The sequence below is a fragment of the Musca vetustissima genome, unplaced genomic scaffold (assembly GCF_032173495.1).
Source record: "Musca vetustissima isolate MV318-11 ecotype Yass unplaced genomic scaffold, APGP_CSIRO_Mvet_v1 utg22549, whole genome shotgun sequence".
Lineage (NCBI taxonomy): Eukaryota > Metazoa > Arthropoda > Insecta > Diptera > Muscidae > Musca > Musca vetustissima.
The window spans coordinates 63465-84993 of NW_026876924.1; the positions used below are offsets into that span (position 1 = coordinate 63465).

General features: G+C 35.1%; 1 protein-coding gene across 1 annotated transcript; it reads right to left on the reverse strand.

Annotated features, from left to right (window-relative positions):
- Nucleotides 1–17384: 17384 nt before the first annotated feature.
- Nucleotides 17385–21095, reverse strand: LOC133321445 (beta-galactosidase). Its single transcript, XM_061530531.1, has 5 exons — nucleotides 20863–21095; nucleotides 19126–19276; nucleotides 19000–19063; nucleotides 18498–18915; nucleotides 17385–18423 (listed from the first exon to the last, which is right to left on the reverse strand). The coding sequence occupies exons 1-5, from the start codon at nucleotides 21093–21095 to the stop codon at nucleotides 17385–17387; spliced, it is 1905 nt and encodes a 634-aa protein (XP_061386515.1).
- Nucleotides 21096–21529: the final 434 nt, after the last annotated feature.

Here is a 21529-nt window from a genome sequence, read left to right on the forward strand (position 1 = left end):
TCGGACGGGGCCGACCATATGATACCCTACACAACTTCCACGAAACTATAACTTTCTGTGGTTCTAGTTTCTGAGCTTGGGCAATATTACGCGATATTTCCACCCTCTTGACCGACTTGAGGTCAACAAATATCACAAATAATCAAATAATCATTCCCTTACAGCCTTTCTTCTAATCACTTGTCGGTCCACTTCATTCCCTATCACCGTGGGTTGTGTGCGAACTTGAACCTCATGGAAAATTTCACAGCGATCAGCACTATATTTCCGCCCTCTAGTGTGGTAATGGGTTACTAAATTATATATGAATACGTAAGCACCTGTAAATATTTATGTGCAACTCCCGCATCCGAGTACCACTCCTCTTGAACATACAATCAACTTCTCGGGTCTAGGACCTTCATTACAAATTTTGTAATTTTTCACACAAAAGTCAGGGTCCATTTGACCCGCTAAATATTGACCGATCTTTATCAAAACAGCCACACTTATTCTTTGGCCCGATCCCCTTCTCCGTTCAAAAATTGGCGGTGTTTGGGTCATAATTGCGGCCTGTGGAGCGACCAGAAAAACCGACAAAAATAAAGTTTTTGGTCCATTTCATCCCCTAAATATTAACCGATCTTTTCCAAAAACAATAGGGGTCTTCATTGGCCAGAACCCATCCTACATGCCAAATTTCGTGAAGATTGGCCTATAACTGTGGCCTGTATCGTGTTTACAAATTATAATGGACAGACGGACGGATGGGCGGACGGACACACGGACATAGGTAGGCTTTAAAAAATATTAAAAAAACGCATAAAAATGTTAAAAAAAATCTAAAGAATATTTTTCCAAACCACAAAAATTTTAGTGAATTTTTAAATCCTCCATCATATGGAGGAGTATATATTAAATATGTCATTCAGTATTTAAATAATTTTGGACACGTTGAAAAAAAAATATTTTTTAAAACCACATTTATTTTGGACGTAAAAAAGATTCTTAAAAAAATATCCTCTACAAAATACATGTCTGCCTAAACCCTTGACAAATATTCTTAAAGAATCCTCTTCCATTATTGTCCTTGAAAAAATATTCTCAAACAAATATATGCTTATTTTTGTCCGTGAAAAGCCTAAGTCCTAAAGACTTTAAAAATATTCATTAAAATAGCCACACCTTTATGAAGCTATTAAAAATATTCATTAAAAAATCGTTAAACAAATCCACGCCTTTAAAAAGCCTTTAAGAATATTCTTTATAAAACCCACGCCTTTGATTCCACGTCTATTTTTATCCTTGAACAATATTCTTTAAAAAATCCACGCCTTTAGAAAGTCTTTACAAAAATCCACGCCTTTAGAAAATCTTCAAAAAAATCCACGCCTTTAGAAAGTCTTTAAAAAATCCACACCTTCAGAAAGTCTTTAAAAAATCCACACCTTTAGAAAGTTTTCAAAAAAATCCATGCCTTCAGAAAGTCTTCAACGTTTCAAGATGTTGTTTTCTACTTGGTCTTTCCATCTAATTCGTGGCCTTCCCCTGCTACGGGAACCATCAGTAGGCTCGCTTTTTTATGCCTTTTGAGCTGGGGCATTCTCATTCATTCGGAGAACATGTCCTAGGCACCGTAGTCGCTGCAGCTCAATACGACTGACTATGTCGATGTCCACGTATAAATTGTAAAGCTCGTGGTTCATTCTACGCCCATATTCACCGTCGACGCAGATCGGCCCGTAGATCTTTCGGAGAATTTTACTTTCAAACACCCCAAGAGCTGCCTCATCTGCTTGTGCGGGTAGTATCAGCGTCTTGTAAAAAGTGAGTTTGTTCTGGCGGGAGGTGGCCTTGTTTCTAAACTGCTTACATAGACCATAGTAGCATCTGTTGGCCAATCCTTCTCCGAATTTCAAAACTGATGTCATTAGTTTTATTTATGGAGGTACCAAGGTATATAAAATCGTTGACTACCTCGGTGCAGTAGTTCTCAAGTTCCACAGTTGGTCCGAAGTTTTGCGCGTTGATACCATCAGCTTGGTCTTTTCGCCGTTTACTGCCAGACCCACTTTGGCAGACTCCTTTTCAATTTGTTCAAAGGTGGCTGTTACAGCTCGAAATGTTCGACCAATTATATCGATGTCATCGGCGTAGGCGAGTAACATGTGTTGTTTGGTGTACAGAGTGCCATTTCTGTTCACCTTTGCGTCTCGTATGACCTTTTCCAGCAGGATGTTAAAAAGATCACACGAAAAACTGTCACATTGTCTAAATCCTCGTTCGGTATTAAAGGGCTCCGAGAGGTCCTTTCCGACTTTAACTGCTGACCTTGTGTCACTTAAAGTTATCCTGCATAGCCGTAATAATTTTGCAGGAATGCCAAACGAGACATGGCTTTAACACCTCTGAACGGATAGGGCTGTCGAATGCGACTTTATAGTCGACAAATAGATGGTATATGTCGATGTGTTTTTCGTGGGTCTTTTCCAGGATTTGGGGCAGAGTGAAAATCTTGTAAATTGTGGATTTGCCAGGTCTGAAGCCGCATTGGTATGTTCCAGCAATGTCATTGAGACCATTGGCTTCAGTCGTCCACACAGTACGCTGGTTAGCACTTTATATGCAATGGGAAGGAGACTTATTCCTCTATAGTTGACACATATCGTCTTGTCTCCTTTTTGATGCAAGGGACACTGGATGCTGAGGTTCCAATCATTGGGCATGCATTCCTCTAGCCAAATTGTACTAATCAGCTGGTGCATGCTCCTGACCAGCATCTGGCCACCAGTCTTGAATAGTTCGGCTGGTAACCCATCGGCTCCTGCTGCTTTATTGTTCTTGAGCCGATTAATTGCTTTTATGACCTCATCCTGGCTAGGTGGTATACACTCTATACCATCATCTCTTATTGGTTCTGGGGTATATTCTTCAACGCAACTATTTGATACCAGAAGGTTTTCAAAATGCTCGGTTCGGTTTGATGTTTTACTCCTTGGTAAAATTTCCGGTACCAAAACCTTCGGTTTGATGTTTTACTCCTGTACATCTCGATTTGCTCACGCTCACGTTTTTCTTGTTCTTTCTTCTTTTTTCTGAAAACACGTTTCTCCTCTCTCCTTTTCTCCCGATAATTCTCCATCACGTTACATGTTGCAGGTGTCTGTGTTTTTCACATCTGTAGCATTACGACACTGCTGATCGTACCATGGCTTTCTTGGTGGTGGTACCCAAGTGTTGTTTCTTTAATTTAGCCCTTTTGGAAATATTCTTTAAAAATCAATGCCTTTTTGACTTCTTACAAAAAATGCCTTAACAAATCATTCCATCCTCACAAAAAATTTTTGGTGTGTGATCGAGATATCCCCCACTCCTTCGTAAATACGTGAGTAAAGTTTTATTCACTCGAATTTGTTATTGGTCTGGGTTGTAATAAAAAGGTCAATTCACCCACACGTGTTCACAAAATGAACGCCTAGACTTAACGCCCAACAGGGAACCATTTGCGATGCCCCAGAAATAAAAAAGCGAAAACTATTTTCAAGATGAAATTAAAAGAAAGGCTTCCTCTTCAAGGAACACAAATGCGGATTTCTTTAAATATTTGCATTATGACGTATGTGAATGTGTGTGTGTGTGTGTCCCAAATGGCCGATGTGTTAATATGCAAGGGGAGGTAGGGAGTAAGGAACAAAAAAATGGTTACAATGATGATGATGCTGTTACGAATTACAATGGCAATGTTAAGAGTGTGTGTGTGAATGTGTTTTTTGAATATGAATGAATTTTTTGTTGTTGTTGCCTTATTTTTTTGCTTTTCAAAAATTATGCCTCGAACAATGCACGTACTCATGTGACAATGAACACGCTTTACTTACAACCATTAAATGCTGAAACATGAATTTAAACTTGGCAAAACCATTACGCATGACCGTTAACTATTTCGAAATATTTCAAACAAAGAACTCTTCAGACGACCCCATCTAGTGTGGGAGAAACACAGGCTCTCAGTGTGTGTTTCTCTTCTTGGTTTGCCACACACAAAACACACTCACTCACACACACATTGACAAATCATGCCTTTGAATGAACACTCACTCACTGATGATGATGATATCTTTACATCGTGTTTTTTCCTGTGCATACTTTTAGGCTCTTTTCAAATGGTTGTTGTCTTTTTTTTACATCACTCATAGGCCTCTCAATACAATTTGTTGGGTTCTGAATAAAAATGTATGTGTGTGTGTATTTTAGATATTTCCCTTTCATAGCCACCCATCCATCCAGCCAGCTAGTTTGTCAGGCAGCCAGTCAGCAAATAAACAGCCAATTGTTGCTTCTCTAGTTTAATGGCAAATGTGTTGCATACTTTTAGTTGCTGTGATTGTTTGAGTGTATGTGTGTGTGTGCGTGTGTCTTGTTTATCTTTTACCTTGTCCACTGCCATTGTGGGAGTCAAACTGTTAAACCATTTAGGTGTTGTATTGCTGAGTGAGTATGTGTGTGCTGTGTGAGTGAGTGTGTGTGTGTTTCGGTGCTCTGTATGCATTCAAAATGTTCTGTAGACTTTTTCGTATTTAACATCGTGTTGTGGTTGATCTTCAACTCAGTTGTTGCATATCTTTTGGCGTGTTAACATACCACGGCCAACGAGAAAGAAAAAAACAAAAAAAAAATACATTTGAAACTAATTTTTTGTGTCCTTTAAAATAAAAAAAAATTGAACCAAAAAAACCGTTAAAAGGAAATCTGGCAACGGAAGAAACCCAAAAAAAAAACATTGTGGATTAAATTAAATATTACACCGGTAGTGGTTTATAATTGTATCAAAATTTGACAAAAAAAAACAAATTGTGTATGTCTGTGTGGTTATAACTGAACTGAACTATGCCAACAACTGTTTTTTTAACAATAATATTATTTGAATTGTTAATTTGTTAAATTATTGACTTCATTTGTGTGTTGTTTTTGTTTTTCCAATAGCAAACAAAAACAAAAATAATAGAAATCGTTATTTATTTTTCTGGCACAAAACAAAGGTATGTTTTATTAAAAAAAATGTTGCATACTTTTAGGTGGGGGAAATATTACAATTATGTAATTACCTCAATATATATTAATTTTTAATAGTGTTGGCGGGTTATTTGTTATACAATTTGTATGTTGTTATTGCAAAATAGTTAGGCGTTGATTTTAAAATGTAACAATTGCATACTTTCAGGGAAACTTTAATAATTATATAATGATCACATATTTATAGGCGAATATTTAATTAACGTATTTTTACTTATTTTTTTATTACTTTAAAATAAATCATATATGATGATAAGGATTTTAAATTTTGGCTGGAATGTCCGAATCTAAAAACTCCAACGGCATTCGAAAGTGTCTGTTATGAATTATAATTATTAACCTGGCACAGAAATTAACAAAATGGCGGCCTTGTAAAATATTTGAAAAAAAATCCCTTTTTTACCAAATTCTAAATATAAGGAAAATCTTGATCGATTACTTTTATCCTAGTTCATGCGATAGCGATGTAGGTCCAGAATAACTTGTTCGAATTTGGAGCGCCATCCGCAAAAAACACTGAGAATCACTTATGCCGTCGCTTGATGCGGACACAATAAATCGACTATATCTTCAAGAGTTGTTGAGATTTTCATTTGAAATTTTTAATAGGGACATTCTTAAATTAGTATAGGTTCGAATTAATGAACTTTTGAGTACAAACAAATATATATTTATAATAGCATATTTTTAGGTAATTATTTAAGTATTAACATATTTTTGGCATCGATTTTATAAAAAAAAAATATTTTTATTTTGAAAAGCCAAAATTGCATACTTTCGGGGGAAACATATTTGTGGATATAAATTAATTGAGTTAATTTTGATCTTTTTGTAAAAGAATTATTTTTTTTTTAATGTTGTCAATTATTTTTTTTTATTTTTTTATTTTAATATTTGGATATATTTGTTCGTTGAAAAAGGCCTTGGAGTATATTTAAAACCTAAAAGGACAAATTGGTGATTTTATCTTTATTTGTAGCTATCGCAGGTCATTTTTGAAATGACATATATTTTGCCAAATCGAATGCGGAGTATTTTTGTAAAACATACCCTCATCCTTAAAGTATATATATATATATATATAAAGTATATATATTCTTGATCAGGGTAAAATTCTAAGACGATCTAGCCATGTCCGTCCGTCTGTTGTAGGCAGGTCAAGTTCGAAGATGGGATATATTGGTCCACGTTTAGGTATAGCTTCCATATACAATTTTCGGTATTTTGGGGTTCTTGAGCGCGTTTTTCAACCGAATACACTGAAATTCGGTACATTGGGTTCTTATTGGGTAGTAAATGTATCCACAAAAAAAAATATAAATATAGGTCCACTTTTTCTTGTTGACCCCATATAACGGTACATCCTAATTTTCAGTATTTTGGGGGTTTTATCGTATTTTTCCACCGAATTGGCTGTAATTTAGTATATTGAGTTCTTAGTAGGTACCAAATCTCTCCACAAAAAATTATAAATATATGTCAATTTTTTCCGATATCCCCCATATAAGGGTACACCCCAATTTTCGGTATTTTGGGGTTCTTCAGCGCGCTTTTCCATCGAATTCGCTGCAATTTGGTACATTGGGTTCATATTGGGTACCAAATATCTCTATTAAAAATTGTAAATATCGGTCCAGTTTTTCATTTCAAATACCTGTCGGTATAGCTGTGATGGAGGGTAACCAAAGTTCGGCCCGGCCGAACTTAACGCTTTTTCACTTTTTTTTTTTTTTTTTTGATCTGAACCGATTTTCACCAAACTTAACATATATCATTTTAGACCTAATGCATTACGCTATGCCAAATTTCGTGCAAATCGAAAGATATATAGGGACTTAGGTGTACCATTTACATTAAATCGTACGAAAATATATATGGGAGCTATATCTAAATCTGACTCGATGTTCACGAAACTAAACACACACCATTCTAGACCTAATTCAGTACGCTATGCCAAATTTCGTGTAAACACACACCATTCGAAAATATATATGGGAGCTATATCTAAATCTGTACCTATTTCCAGGAAACTTAACACACATTATTCTATACCTAATTCAGTACTCTGTGCCAAATTTCGTGTAAATCGGAAGATATATAGAGACTTTGGTACACCATTTACCTTAAATCAGACGAAAATATATATGGGAGCTATATCTAAATCTGAACCGATTTGTCCCAATTTCAATAGAGTTCGTCCTTGGATCGAATAAGTGACCTATGCCAAATTTTATCCAATTTGGATCATAAATTCGACCTGTACTTTGTTTACAATTTAACATCGATATACAGACAGACGGACGGACGGATGGACGGACATGCATAAATCGACTCAGAAAGTGATTCCATGTATATTCTCAAAAGGAACCATGTGTCTATCTCGTTTCCTTTTGCCTGTTACAAACATATGCACAAAGACATAATACCCTGTACCACAGTGTGATGAAGGGTATAAATAGACATTGAGTTTTTAAAAATATTTTTTCAAGGTCCGAAATTGTCGTGGGCTTAATTTTTTTTTCAAGGTCTGTAATAATTGTCGATTTTGTATAAAAATCAAGGTCCTTTTTAAAGGACCTTCCTATTTTAACTATTTTCTTTTCAAAGGTCACCAACGTGGGACTTTATAAAAAATACTTTTACGGACCTTTGAAAAAAATATCCCATTGGAAGTTTCTACAAAATCGACCCTTATTATGGGCCTTATTTTTTCAATCCACGCCAATTTTGAACCTTAAAAAATATTTTTCAAATCTCAATGCCTATTTTGGACCTTGAAATTATACATTAGAAAAATCCAATCCTATTTAGGCCTTAAAAACCATGCCTATTTTGGACCTGGAAAAAATATTTTCTTGAAAAAATCAGTCACTTTGGGACTTGAAAAATTATACTTTATACTAGTTTCAAATCGACGCTTGTAGAAGATCCTTCAAAAATATTCCATAAAAAATCTAAGACTATGTTTGGTTCTTGAATATTTTTTAAATGCACGATTTTATCTGTTCTTGGAAACAGTTCATCAGTCCATGAAAAATATTTTTAATAACCCACGCTGATGAAGGGTCCTTATAAATAATTTTTATAAAATAACACGCTAATGGCCTCAGACAAAATATTTAGAAAAATTGTATCCTTATGAAAGGACTTTGAAAGGAATAGATGCTTAAGGAAGATCCTTGATAAAATATTTGTTAAGAAATTTACCCTTATGGAAGGTCCTTGAAAAAAATAATATTAAAATCTACGCTTGTGGAAGGTCCTCCAATAATATTCGCTTAAAAAATCTAAGTCTATATATAATCCTGGACAAATTTTTACCAGACCTTTAATATATTATTTATAAAATCCCACGCTAATAAAGAATGACCCTTGAAAAAAATATTCTTTATAAAAATCGATGTTTTTTTTAGTCCTTGAAAAAATTACCATTTCAGCCATACTTGCCAATAAACCCACACACTTCAGCGTAATTTAACCGGGATTCCAACCTTTCGAATAATAATTACGAATTACCTAAAAGGAAAGAAGTAGTTGTCGTTGTTGTTTTTTCTTCATTTAATTGACCATATCACAACCACAGCTATCCATCCGCCAGTTATGATTTCAATTGTGTCACCTTTCTTAGTTCCATCTTAATAATGTTGTTCACAGACATTTTGTCTCACGTCCAAATCATTAAACTTTTTTTTAATAATACCTTAAACTCTATTGGCCCATTATTTTGGGTTCCTAAAAATACTGGTTATGTGGTTGCAACAATATCATTGTCCTCTGCTACTACTACTCCTGGGCTATATCTGGTAGTCGTTATCGTTAGCACCTCTCTGTACGATGTGTTGTTGTTGTTGTTGTTTTGGAGCGGACAAAGTATGGCACATTAATCAGTTGGGATTAATTCCGGCATTAAATTCACTTATAAAAAGATTTTCTTCATCTTGATTTTGTGTGTGTGTGGCATGACCGAGGCATGTGTAGGCATATCATACATTGCTGGTGCTGCTGCTTCTTCTAATTGTGATATGGCTATTTATGGTATAACAGGACGAGCACGACAACGGCTATGACTTATGACAGATAGTCACATCCCAGGATTCGGATGTTGGATATGTTGTGTCTGTTGAATGCGAAAGGGGTTTGAAACATCCTCCCACACTCCATTCACAGTCATCCACTCTTTTACCAGCGGCAAAATGTCGCCGCAATGGCATAATAAAAAATAAAACAACAACAACAACAGCCACCACGGTTACAATTAATGCGGATGTGTTAATATGTGGCTGACTGGTTCGTTGTTTCCTTCGTGAGTGAATGCCAGCCAACCAACCAGCCAGCCAGCCTGGCAAACCGTCGAAATGAGCTTTTCGTTTTAATTCTTTGTTTAAAATATTAAAACTTCATTAAGGATTAGAATCAAATGTTACAAATCACACGATAGAAATGCCATTGCAGAGGTACAGTCGGGAGGCTATGTTCCCGATGCGAGATGGTCTATCTGTATATGTGTATGTGTACATGTGTGTTATATTCTTTGTTTACTTAAATCTATTATCATATCCTTCAACTCAAGAGATTTGCTTATTATCAGAAGACGAAGAAGAAGATGACGAACAAATTACATCCGATTCAAAATTTTGATTATTTTGTTTTTAATTCTCAAGTGGTGGAATTAGGGATTGTTTGTTGGTAAGACCAACAAAATATTTATTAATATTAATGATGGCTTTCATTAAACATTTCAATATAACTTTCACAGGATTATTTAAATTCGGAATACACAAATTAATGAAAGTTATTTAAAAAATACTCCTTAAGGAAGGTCCTTATAATATATATTTTTAAATATCCTCAAAAAAAATTCATCCCAATAGAAGGTCAATTAAAAAATTTACGCTTAGTGAATGTCCTTGAAAAAATGTTGTTTAAAATGTCCACGCTTTACCAAAACACCCACTCTTGGAAGGCCCTTAAAAAATACTATTAAAAATTCACCCTTGGAAGGACCTTCAAAATGTTCGCTTAAACATCTAAGTACATGTATGGTCCTTGATTTGAATGAATGAATTTTTTTTCTAAGAAATCTACCCTTATGGAAAGTCCTTAAAAATAATCGCTGAAAATCGACGTCTGAGAAAGGTTCATGGCTCATGAACATTTTTTTAAAAACAGTTTGTGATAAAGTGTCCTTAAAATATTTGTTTTAAAATCCCAGGCTAATGCCCTTTGAAAAAAAAAATAGTTCAAAAAATATCCCTTTTGAAGGTCCTTGAAAAAATATTTTTTTAAATAGATGTTTATGGAAGGTCCTTGATGAAATATTTTCTAAGAAATCTACCCTTATGGAATATCCTTGAAAACATAATCGCGTAAAATCGGCGCTTGAGGAGGACTTTCCTCCAATCGACGATTGAGGAAGGTTCACCCACACCCTTATGGAAGATCTCTAAAAATATGCTTAAAAAATCACCCCATACGGAAGGTCCTCAAACATATTCTTTAAAGAAATCTTCGCTTATCCAAGGCGCTTTAAAACTATTATTAGAATAATATTTTCCAAAATATAAATGCTTGTTGAAGGTCATTTATGAAAGGTAATTTAAAAAGATTCTTTAAGAAATTCACATATATTGAAGGTCCATAAAGAATATTCATTAAAAAATCCACGTTTATTGAAGGTCATTAAAAATATTCTTTCAAAATCGTTACTTATAGAAGGTCCTTAAAAATATTCTTTACAAAATCCAGGCTTTTGAAAGGTCATTTGACATATTCTTAAAAAAATCCACGCTTATTAAAAATATTATTAAAAATATTCTTTAAACAAAAATAATGATTATGGAAGGTCCTTAAAATATCCTTTGAAATCCGCTGTGCCAAATTTCGTGCAAATCGAAGGATATATAGGGACTTTGGTATACCATTTACATTAAATCGGCCGAACATATATATGGGAGCTATATCTAAATCTGAACCGATTTTCACGAAACTTAGCACACATCATTCTACACTTCATTCAGTACGCTATGCCAAATTTCGTGCAAATCGAAAGATAAATAGGGACTTTGGTATACCATTTACATTAAATCGGCCGAACATATATATGGGAGCTATATCTAAATTTAAACCGATTTTCAGGAAACTTAACACACATCATTCTACACTTAATTCAGTACGCTATGCCAAATTTCGTGCAAATCGAAAGATAAATAGGGTCTTTGATGCACCATTTACATTAAATCGGACGAAAATTTATATGGGAGCTATATCTAAATTTGAACCGATTTTTTCCAATTTCAATAGGGTTTGTCTTTGGGTTAAATAAGTGACCTATGCAAATTTTCGTCCAATTCGGATCATAAATGCGACCTGTAATTTGTTGACAATTTAACATGGACAGACTGACGGGCGGACAGACGGACATGTATAAATCGACTTAAAAAGTGATCCTATGCATATTCTCAAAAGGAACCATGTGTCTATCTCGTTTCCTCTTGCCTGTTACAAACATATGCACAGACATAATTCCCTGTACCACAGTGTGGTGAAGGGTATAAAAATCCAGGCCTTGTAAAAATATTCTTTCAAAAACCCACGCCTTGTTGTGGTCTTTAAAAAATCTACGCACAACAAGGCGTAGATTTTCCTTAAAAATATTTTTTAAAAAATCCAAGCCTTGTCAGAGTCCCTGAAAAACATTTTTTTAAATCCACGCCTTGTATTGGTCATTAAAAATATTTTTTAAAAAAGGTCCTTAAGGCATATCCTTTACAAATCCACGCTTATGGAATGTCCTTAAAATATTTTGTAAAAAATCCACGTGTATTTAATTTCCTTAAAATATTCTTAAAAAAATCCTCGTGTATTTAAGGTCCTTAAAAATATTTTTGTAAAAAAAACCCCCGCTTATGGACGGTCCTTAAAATTCTGTCGTTAATTAATATACATTAAAAAACCTCTTCTAATTCCTTATATGTGATCCTTGTAATTATGTTCTATAACAATTCTGCAGAATTATTTTTTTGCCGATAAAAATTTTATTTTGAGAAGTCTTTAAAAAAATTCTAAGAAAATTTGAAATTTTTTTATTTCATGTTTATTTACTTCTTGACATGAATCTCAATTAAAAAATAAAATACAAAACAATATTGAAAAGAAAAAAACATCTGTTGTATGTAAAGTTATGTGACAAATCGACAGTCCATCATCATCATCATATATGCCATTGTGGGAGTCGGTCACTACCGCTGCCATTTGTGTAATGTAAATGGCCAAAGGCTATTCAGGCTGGATGTTGTTGACATCCATATGGACAGATAAACATTTTGTATGACATGAAATGGCCTAAACATAGGCTAAATACATATAAATATATATAAATACATACATACATGTGTATGAATATCTTTGTAATGTTTTATATTACAAAACCAGTAAGAAAAGTAGGAAAGTCGGACTGGGCCGACTATATGACACCCTTCACCACTTTGGTAACACCACATAGTCTCATAACAGACCATCTGGCTCGTAACAGACGTCGTATTTTCGAAAGAACATTGACATCAAATTGAACGAAAGATATTTAAGGACTTTGGCGAACCATATACCTTAAATCGGGCGAAACTATATATGGGATATATATATCTATATATCTATATCTAAAACTGAACCGATATTTACGAAACTTAACACACAACATTCTATACTTCAGTCAGTGCGCTATACAAAATTTCGAGCAAATCGAAAAATATTTAGGGACTTTGGCGCACCATTTTCCTTAAATCGGACGAAAATTTGTATGGGAGCTATATCTAAATCTGAACCGATTTTCACGAATCTTCACGTACGTTATTCTGGGCCTAATTCAGTACGCTATGCCAAATTTCGTGCATATCGAAATATATTTAGAGACTTTGGCGTACCATTTACCTTAAATCGGACAAAAAAATATATATGAGAGCTATATCTAAATCTGAACCGATTTTCACGAATCTTCACGTACGTCATTCTGGGCCTAATTCAGTGCGCTATGCCAAATTTCGTACAAATCGAAAGATATTAGGGGCTTTGGTTCACTATTTATATTAAATCGGATAAAAATATATATGGCAGCTATATCGAAATCTAAACCGATTTCCATGAAACTTAGTACACACCTTTGTAGACTTAATTTAGTACGCTGTGCAAAATTTCGTACAAATCGAAAGCTATTTAGGGACTTTGGTGCAGCATTTACCTTAAATCGGACGAAAATATATATGGGAGCTATATCTAAATCTAAACTGATTTTTCCCAATTTCAATGGGGTTTGTCCTTGTGCCAAAGTACCACAGTGTGGTGAAGGGTGTAAAAAAACTAACAGCGGATTTTTAAACACATATTTTTTTTGTGTGCCGAAAGAAAATCCACACCTCTGTGAGTCCATGAAATATCCTCCTCTGTGAGTTCTTAAAACCCCTCGCCTCTGTGGGTCCTTGAAAGAAAAAAAAACCAACACGGATTTTTAAACACATATATTTTTGTGTGCCGAAAGAAAATCCACACCTCTGTGAGTCCATGAAAAATCCTCCTCTGTGAGTCCATGAAAAATCCTCGCCTCTGTGGGTCCTTGAAAAATATATTTCTTAAAACCCCTCGCCTCTGTGGGTCCTTGACAAAAATATTTCTTAAAACCCCTCGCCTCTGTGGGTCCTTGAAAGAAAATTTTCTAAAAATCCAAGTCTCTGTGGTTCTTTAAAAAAAAAATATTTTTTTTAAACTCCACGTCTCTTTGAGTATTTGAAAATCAATTCTTTAAAAATCCAAGCCTTCAACTAGTCCTTAAAAAAAATATATTGCTATTCAAAAATGAAGACAAACCAAGAACTATCTCCCAGTTATCCAATTTTCATTTAATTAAACCCATCCTCAGGTGTTCCGCCTTCCACCATTATTTTTTTTTATCTTCATTTTCTTCTACTTCTCTTTTAAGCCAAGCCAATTACAAATGATTAAGCCACTATTGCAATGACACATTTGAGGTTATGTACGTGATTCATTTCTTCGCACACACACACCAGCACATCATACATTGTTGCGTTTATTTTTAGCTAACATATGTGAAACGACCTAAAAGTATGCACCATTTTTTTAATGGCTCTTAAATTAACAAAAAACCCCCACACACTCAGACCCATTAAAAGAATGGCGTTAAATGGATGAGCTTGACATAGAAGAAAGGTTACTATTTTTTCAAGATCCCATAGAGGGAAAAAAATAATTGTTTTAAAAGAAAAGTAAAAGGTTTTTACACTAACCTGTCCTAAGAGGCCCAAAACGAAATATGTTATGAAACTGGTGTATATTTTTAGGCGCAGGAATATAATGTTTGAATTGTAGATAAACAAAAACTTAAAAAAAATAATGGAAAAACTTAAATTTCTTGCATATATTCCAAAAAAAAAAAAAAACATTTGAAAATTTTGGAATTTCTTTCATAGAAAATAGTACTCAGAATATATGATTATCGAAAAAATAAAAATATTTTATTTTCTGGAATAGAAATTTCAGTTTTTTTAATCAACAATTCTAACTTCTATTATTTTTGTATAAAGAGATTCATTATTTTATTTAGAAAACTCTACCCTCATGTTCCCTCTGCCATGTTTGTTATTGTTGTTTTATAGTCTAAAACAAATATGGATAATTTTAAACCTCCAACCCCCTCTGCCGACCATCAAATAAATAGTCTCTCATAACTGGCCAACGCACATTCACATTAGGCCCTGCGGCTGTAAGACAACAATGCGATGCCATCCATGACTCTGAATGACCGCCACCCTTCGAAGGCATTGTGCCAAGGCCAAAAAATGTCAAATGGTTGTCTTTCTTTTATTTTTTTGAAGAAAAGACAACAAAAAATTACAGCGGCATCAAAAATTATGAATTATTTAAAAATGAACAACTGCTAAATGTTGTTAAAAAAATAACAAACGAAAATAAATACCTTATTTCAAATGCAATAAAAATAAGATTAACAGAAAACCAAATTAATGCAATAATTTGAAACAAAAATTGTAAGCAGGATAAATACTAACACTAATAAAAAATTCCATCGAATCCAGAATTGACAATTAAAAATACAATACAAAATAAATATAAACCAATAAGGAAGGCAGTAAAGTCGGACGGGGCCGACTATCTGATACCCTTCACCACTTTGGGTATATTCAACATATGTATCCTTACAATTGCATGTCAATGTTCCATCGAAGGAACATATACATGATTTTCTGCAATCTATGCTAAATTTAATTTCATTTGGGCAGATTTAGAGTCGTCTGCGTACCATTAGACAAATTTATAGAAAACTATTTATAGGAAAATTGATATTAATTTCAATCAGACATCCGTTCGAAATGATATCGATAACATCACTCAAGTCTCAATTTTATACGATGTGCCAAATTTCGTGCAAATCGAAGGATATATAGGGACTTTGGTGCACCATTTACCTAAAATCGGACGAAACTATCTATGGGAGCTATATATAAATATGAACCGATTTTCACGGAATATAACACACATCACTATAGATTTAATTTAATACGCTATGACAAATTTCGCGCACATCGAAAGATATATAGGGACTTGGGTACACCATTTACAATAAATCGGACGAAAATATATATGGGAGCTATATCGAAATCTGACCCGATTTTCACGAAATTTAACACACGCCTTTCTAGATTTAATTCAGTTCACTATGCCAAATTTCGTGCAAATCGGAATATATATATAGGGACTTTGGTGCACCATTTACATAAAATCGGACAAAAATATATATGGGAGCTATATCTAAATCTGAACCAATTTTTACGAAATTTAACACACATGTTTCTAGACGTAATTCAGTACGCTATGCCAAATTTCGTGCAAATCGAAGAATATGTAGGGACTTTGGTGTACCATTTACCTTGCATCGGACGAAAATATATATGGGAGCTATATCTAAATCTGAACCGATTTTCACGAAATTTAACACACGTATTTCCAGACTCAATTCAGTACGCTGTGCCAAATTTCGTGAAAATCAAAGGATATATAGGGACTTTGGTGCACCATTTACAAAAAATCGGACGAAAATATATATGGGAGCTATATCTAAATCTGAACCGATTTTCATGAAACTTAACACACATCATTCTAAACTCAATTCATTACGCTATGATACATTTCGTGCAAATCGAAGGATATGTAGGGACTTTGGTGCACTATTTGACATAAATCGGACGAAAATATATATGGGAGCTATATCTAAATCTGAACCGATTTTCACGAAATTTAACACACATCACTCTACACTTAATTTAGTACCCTATGACAAATTTCATGCACATCGAACGATATATAGAGACTTTGGTGCACCATTTACCTTAAATCGGACGAAAATATATAAATGGAGCTATATCTAAATCTGAACCGATTTTCACGAAATTTAACACACGTATTTCCTGACTCAATTCAGTACGCTGTGCCAAATTTCGTGAAAATCAAAGGATATATAGGGACTTTGGTGCCATATTTACCTTAAATCGGACGAAAATATATATGGGAGATATATCTAAATCTGAACGGATTTTCACGAAATTTAGCACACATCGTTCTGGGCTTAGTTTAGTACGCTATGCCAAATTTCGTGCAAATCGAAGAATATGTAGGGACTTTGGTGCACTATTTACCTTAAATCGGATGAAAATATATATGGGACCTATATCTAAATCTGAACCGATTTTCACGAAATTTATCACACGTATTTCCAGACTCAAGTCAGTACGCTATGCCAAATTTCGTGCAAATCGAAGGATATATAGGGACTTTGGTGCACCATTTACCTAAAATCGGACGAAACTATATATGGGAGCTATATCTAAATCTGAACCGATTTTGACGAAACTTAACACACATCATTCTAAACTCAATTCATTACGTTATGCCAAATTTCGTGCAAATCGAAGGATATATAGGGACTTTGGTGCACCATTGACCTAAAATCGGACGAAACTATATATGGGAGCTATATCTAAATCTGAACCGATTTTCACGAAACTTAGCACACATCGTTCTGGGCTTAGTTTTAGACGTATTTTTTTTTAAATCCAAGCCTATTGTAGACCATCAAAAATATTTTTTAAAAACTTTCTTGAAAAAAATTCTCAAGCTCCTTCATTTTAATTACGTATAAATTTTATTAAAACACACACAATTACGCTTACATTAAAACACAAAATTATATAATAATAAAAATTGAATTTTTGTCTAAATCTCTTCACCGCATTCCCCTCCCCCTCACTCCTTCAATTCCTTAGGCCATCTAAATTCGGTTTATCGGTAAATGTGATTTCCGCCGATTCCGGCGCACTTTGATATTCGATAAGTACAACATTATTGACACCGACTTTAAGTACTTCGGCTGGCACATAGAGTGTCACCTGGGGTCCGACCATTGGCCAATAGCGTCCTAAATTCTCACCATTTACAAAGGCGATACCCTTACTCCAACCTGTCGTATCCAAATAGGTGTCACTGGTGCGTAAGTCTTTGATCTCAAAGGAACCATAAAATATGGTGGGACCGGCATCGAGCATTTTAAACGAATCGATTTCGTTGAGTCGGGAGCCCTCTTTTTCTATCAGGCGTTCAATGTCCTCATAGGATTCCAGGGGGAATTTTGTTATGTTCCAATTTGTCAAGACCTTTTTGTCGAACACCACATCTCCAATAATACCCTTGGCATCGGTGACAGGTCCATAATTTATGCGTCCCTGGTTTTCCACCAAAATCTGCAGCTTCTTACCCGATCTTAGGGGTATGGGTAAATCAAAGATGGCCGATTCCCGTGATAGAATACCCACAAAATCATTTTCCACATATATTAAGGCACGATCTCTTAAACCGGGTATGTGCAGCACACCCGGATCACGTCGAGTCTTTGGTAGATAAGTTTCATATAACACCAAGCCGGAGAACTGATGTAGGGCCTCAAAGGTTTTGGGTTTATTGGAGATTATCACCCCAGTGGCCAATTGTTGACGTCCAGCCTTTGATAACATGGAGCAACAGGTTTGTAGCTTTACAGTTCCATATTTCTTCTTGGGCACTGGATCCGGTACTGAAATATTTGGCATGGGCAAGAAGCGGGAAATTATTTCACGTAAGGCAAAATATTTGGATGTGGGATCTCCGGACTCTGTCATGGGTGCATCATAATCATAGGAGGTGATATCGGCCATATAACGGCCGGGGCCTCCATCATTGGCGCCTGCGGTGAATCCGAAATTGGTGCCGCCATAGAACATATAGAAGTTGACACTGGCTCCATCGTTTAGCATTTCCCTGTAAAAGAAAAACAAAAAATAATCAGAAATAAGTTTTAGACCCTCCTAATCCCTCTCCACCCTTCTACTTACACAAAAGTATTGGTAATCGATTTGGTATTAACCCTTGCCATACTCTCACCCCAGTGTGTCAACCAGCCGGGATAATATTCAGCATTCACTAGAGGTCCTCTCGGCTGTACTCTCCTCAGTTTATTCCAAATATCTGTTAAGTTGTTGGTGGCACCAAAGTCCATTGCTGATACCACACCATCGATATGGCCACAATGCAGTACACTGGGTCCATCATTGGTAAAGAGTACTGCCTTATCCTTAACATGACCCAATGTCTCATCACGCAACCAGGTACGATATTTCTTGTCACAGGCATAATACGAACCATATTCATTTTCCACTTGGACCATAATAATTGGACCACCATTACCATAGAGGTACGTATCCATTTTGGCCATTAGCTGGGAATACCAAATGCGAACTTCATAGAGATAATCTGGGATGGGAGAAACAAAAAAAAACATTTTAAATAATCCACGCCTATTGTAGATATTTAAAAAAACCCTAATCGTATACTCACTAATATCCGATGTTCTCAATTTGATGTTGGGATATTTTGATAACAGCCAATAAGGAAATCCTCCCTGAAATTGTAGAACACACAAACTTTGTTGTTGTTATTAAAGAAAATAATTTCCCCACTTACAAAATCCCGCTCGGCACATATGTACGGCCCCGGTCTTAAGATGACCAGTAAATCCTCATCTATGGCATATTTAATGAACCGTTCCAAATTCGCAATACCATCCCAGACATAGACACCATCTTTCGGATTATGCAGCGACCATTCAACATAGCTGGAAAATGCGTAAACAAAAGGAAAATCAAATGAATGTCATTGTCAAGAGGTGAATTAAGTGACACATAATTAAAGGAAAACAAAAAACGCACACCGAACACCCACTCACATACAAGTGAACTCATACACGCACACCTACAAGCCTACAAGTTAAGCCGAGCAATTAAAACTAACATGTAAGCCACGCATAGTATTGCTTCTAGCAGAAGTGGTAGTTGGATGCTTGGAACTAGTTAAGGTACTAATTCAAAAATATTTTGGGTACGTACATTTTTTTTTAAATCCACGCCTTGTTGTGTTTCTTCAAAAAATAATTTTTAAAAAATCCACGCGTTGTTTTGTTACATCCAAAGATATTTTTTTAAATCAAAAGTCCACAAAAATATTCTTTACAAAATCCACGCCTTGTACAGTGGCTTGAAAAATATTCTTTACAAAATCCACGCCTTGTACAGTGGCTTGAAAAATATTCTTTACAAAATCCACGCCTTATACAGTGGCACTTTCTAAGTCGATTTATGCATGTCCGTCCGTCCGTCTTGCCCGTCTGTCCATGTTAAATTGTAAACAAATTACAGGTCGCATTTATGATCCGAATTGGAGGAACACTGACACAGGTCACTTATTTGGCCCAAGGACGAACCCTATTAAAATTGGGAAAAAATCGGTTCAGATTTAGATATAGCTCCCATATATATTTTCGTCCGATGTAATGTAAATGGTCCCTATATATCATTCGATTTGCACGAAATTTGGCATAGCGTAATGAATTAAGTCTAGAATGATGTGTGCGAAGTTTCGTGAAAATCGGTTCAGATTTAGATATATCTCCCATATATATTTTCGTCCGATTTAAGGTAAATGGTGTACCAAAAACCCTATATATCTTTCGATTTGCATTACGCTGTGCTACGCTGTGCTTTGCACAGCGTAATTAATAGAAATGATGTGTGTTAAGTTTTGTGAAAATCGGCTCAGATTTAGATATAGCTTCCACCTATATCTTCGTCCGATTTAAGTTGAATGGTGTACCAAAGTCCCTATATATCTTTCGATTTGCCCGAAATTTGGCATAGCGTACTGAATTGCGTCTATAATAATGTGTGCTAAGTTTCCTGAAAATCGGTTCAGATTTAGATATAGCTCCCACATATATTTTCATCCGATTTAAGGTAATTGGTGCACCGAAGACCCTATATATCTTTCGATTTGCACGAAATTTTGCGCAACGTAATGAATAAGGTCTAGAATGATGTGTGTTAAGTTTCATGAAAATCGGTTCAGATTTAGATATAGCTCCCATATATATCTTCATCCGATTTAAGGTGTTAGTTTTTTAAGAATGGGCGCCTATTTTGACCCTTGAAAAAAATCTACCCTTTTAGCACTTGAATGAAATACTATTTCCTAGTTCCACTCTCAAGTGGTTATCAAACATATAACACGGCCCACATGTGATTTATCTTCCTTTATGTCACTCTCTCGGCCCCTCTCTCGTCTCCTCTCCCTCTCTCTCTCTCTCTCTGTTTCTATTCGATAAAACTATTCAATTATCTCATAATCTGGTTAGTTTTCGTAACTTACGTGGTAACAGCATTTAGACCAGCTGCACGCATTGTACGCAATTTCCTTTGCCAGGTATCCGGATGCGAACGGAAATAATGAAATGAACCGGCAATGAAACGGAAGGGTTTGCCATCTTTGAGAAAACGATCATTGGCCCAGTCAACTTCAAAGGTCCGTTTGGCAGTGACTTCATGCTGCTGCAGTCCCAATACCACAACAAAAAACAGCAGCGGAAACCATAGGCGACACATCGTCGAATGCATTTCAAATCCTGGGCACTATGTCCTGCAAGATAATAATAAAAAATGGGAAATTAAATAAATTTTTGAAATTGAATTGAAAACCGTTACTCACACTCAACGCTGATGGCGTACAACTAAAATAAATTGCAATAATGTTGCCTATTTTTATAGGAATGCAAAATAAATCACTCTCGAGATATATATTTAACCTGCGGTCAGCCGAGTACAATAGAACGCTGTGATTATGCAAAGAAAGCTAAGAAGAAGAAAAAACACACACCAAAGAAATTGAAATGCGGATACGGAAGTTCGGAACAAGAATTAATCTGTTTTTCGTCTATGATGCGTCTCATCCAAAAAAAAAGTCTCTATGAACATTTCTTTTCATACTGTAGTCTGTCGGAATTGTCATGAATTTATTTATGACTATTTTGAAAATTCTT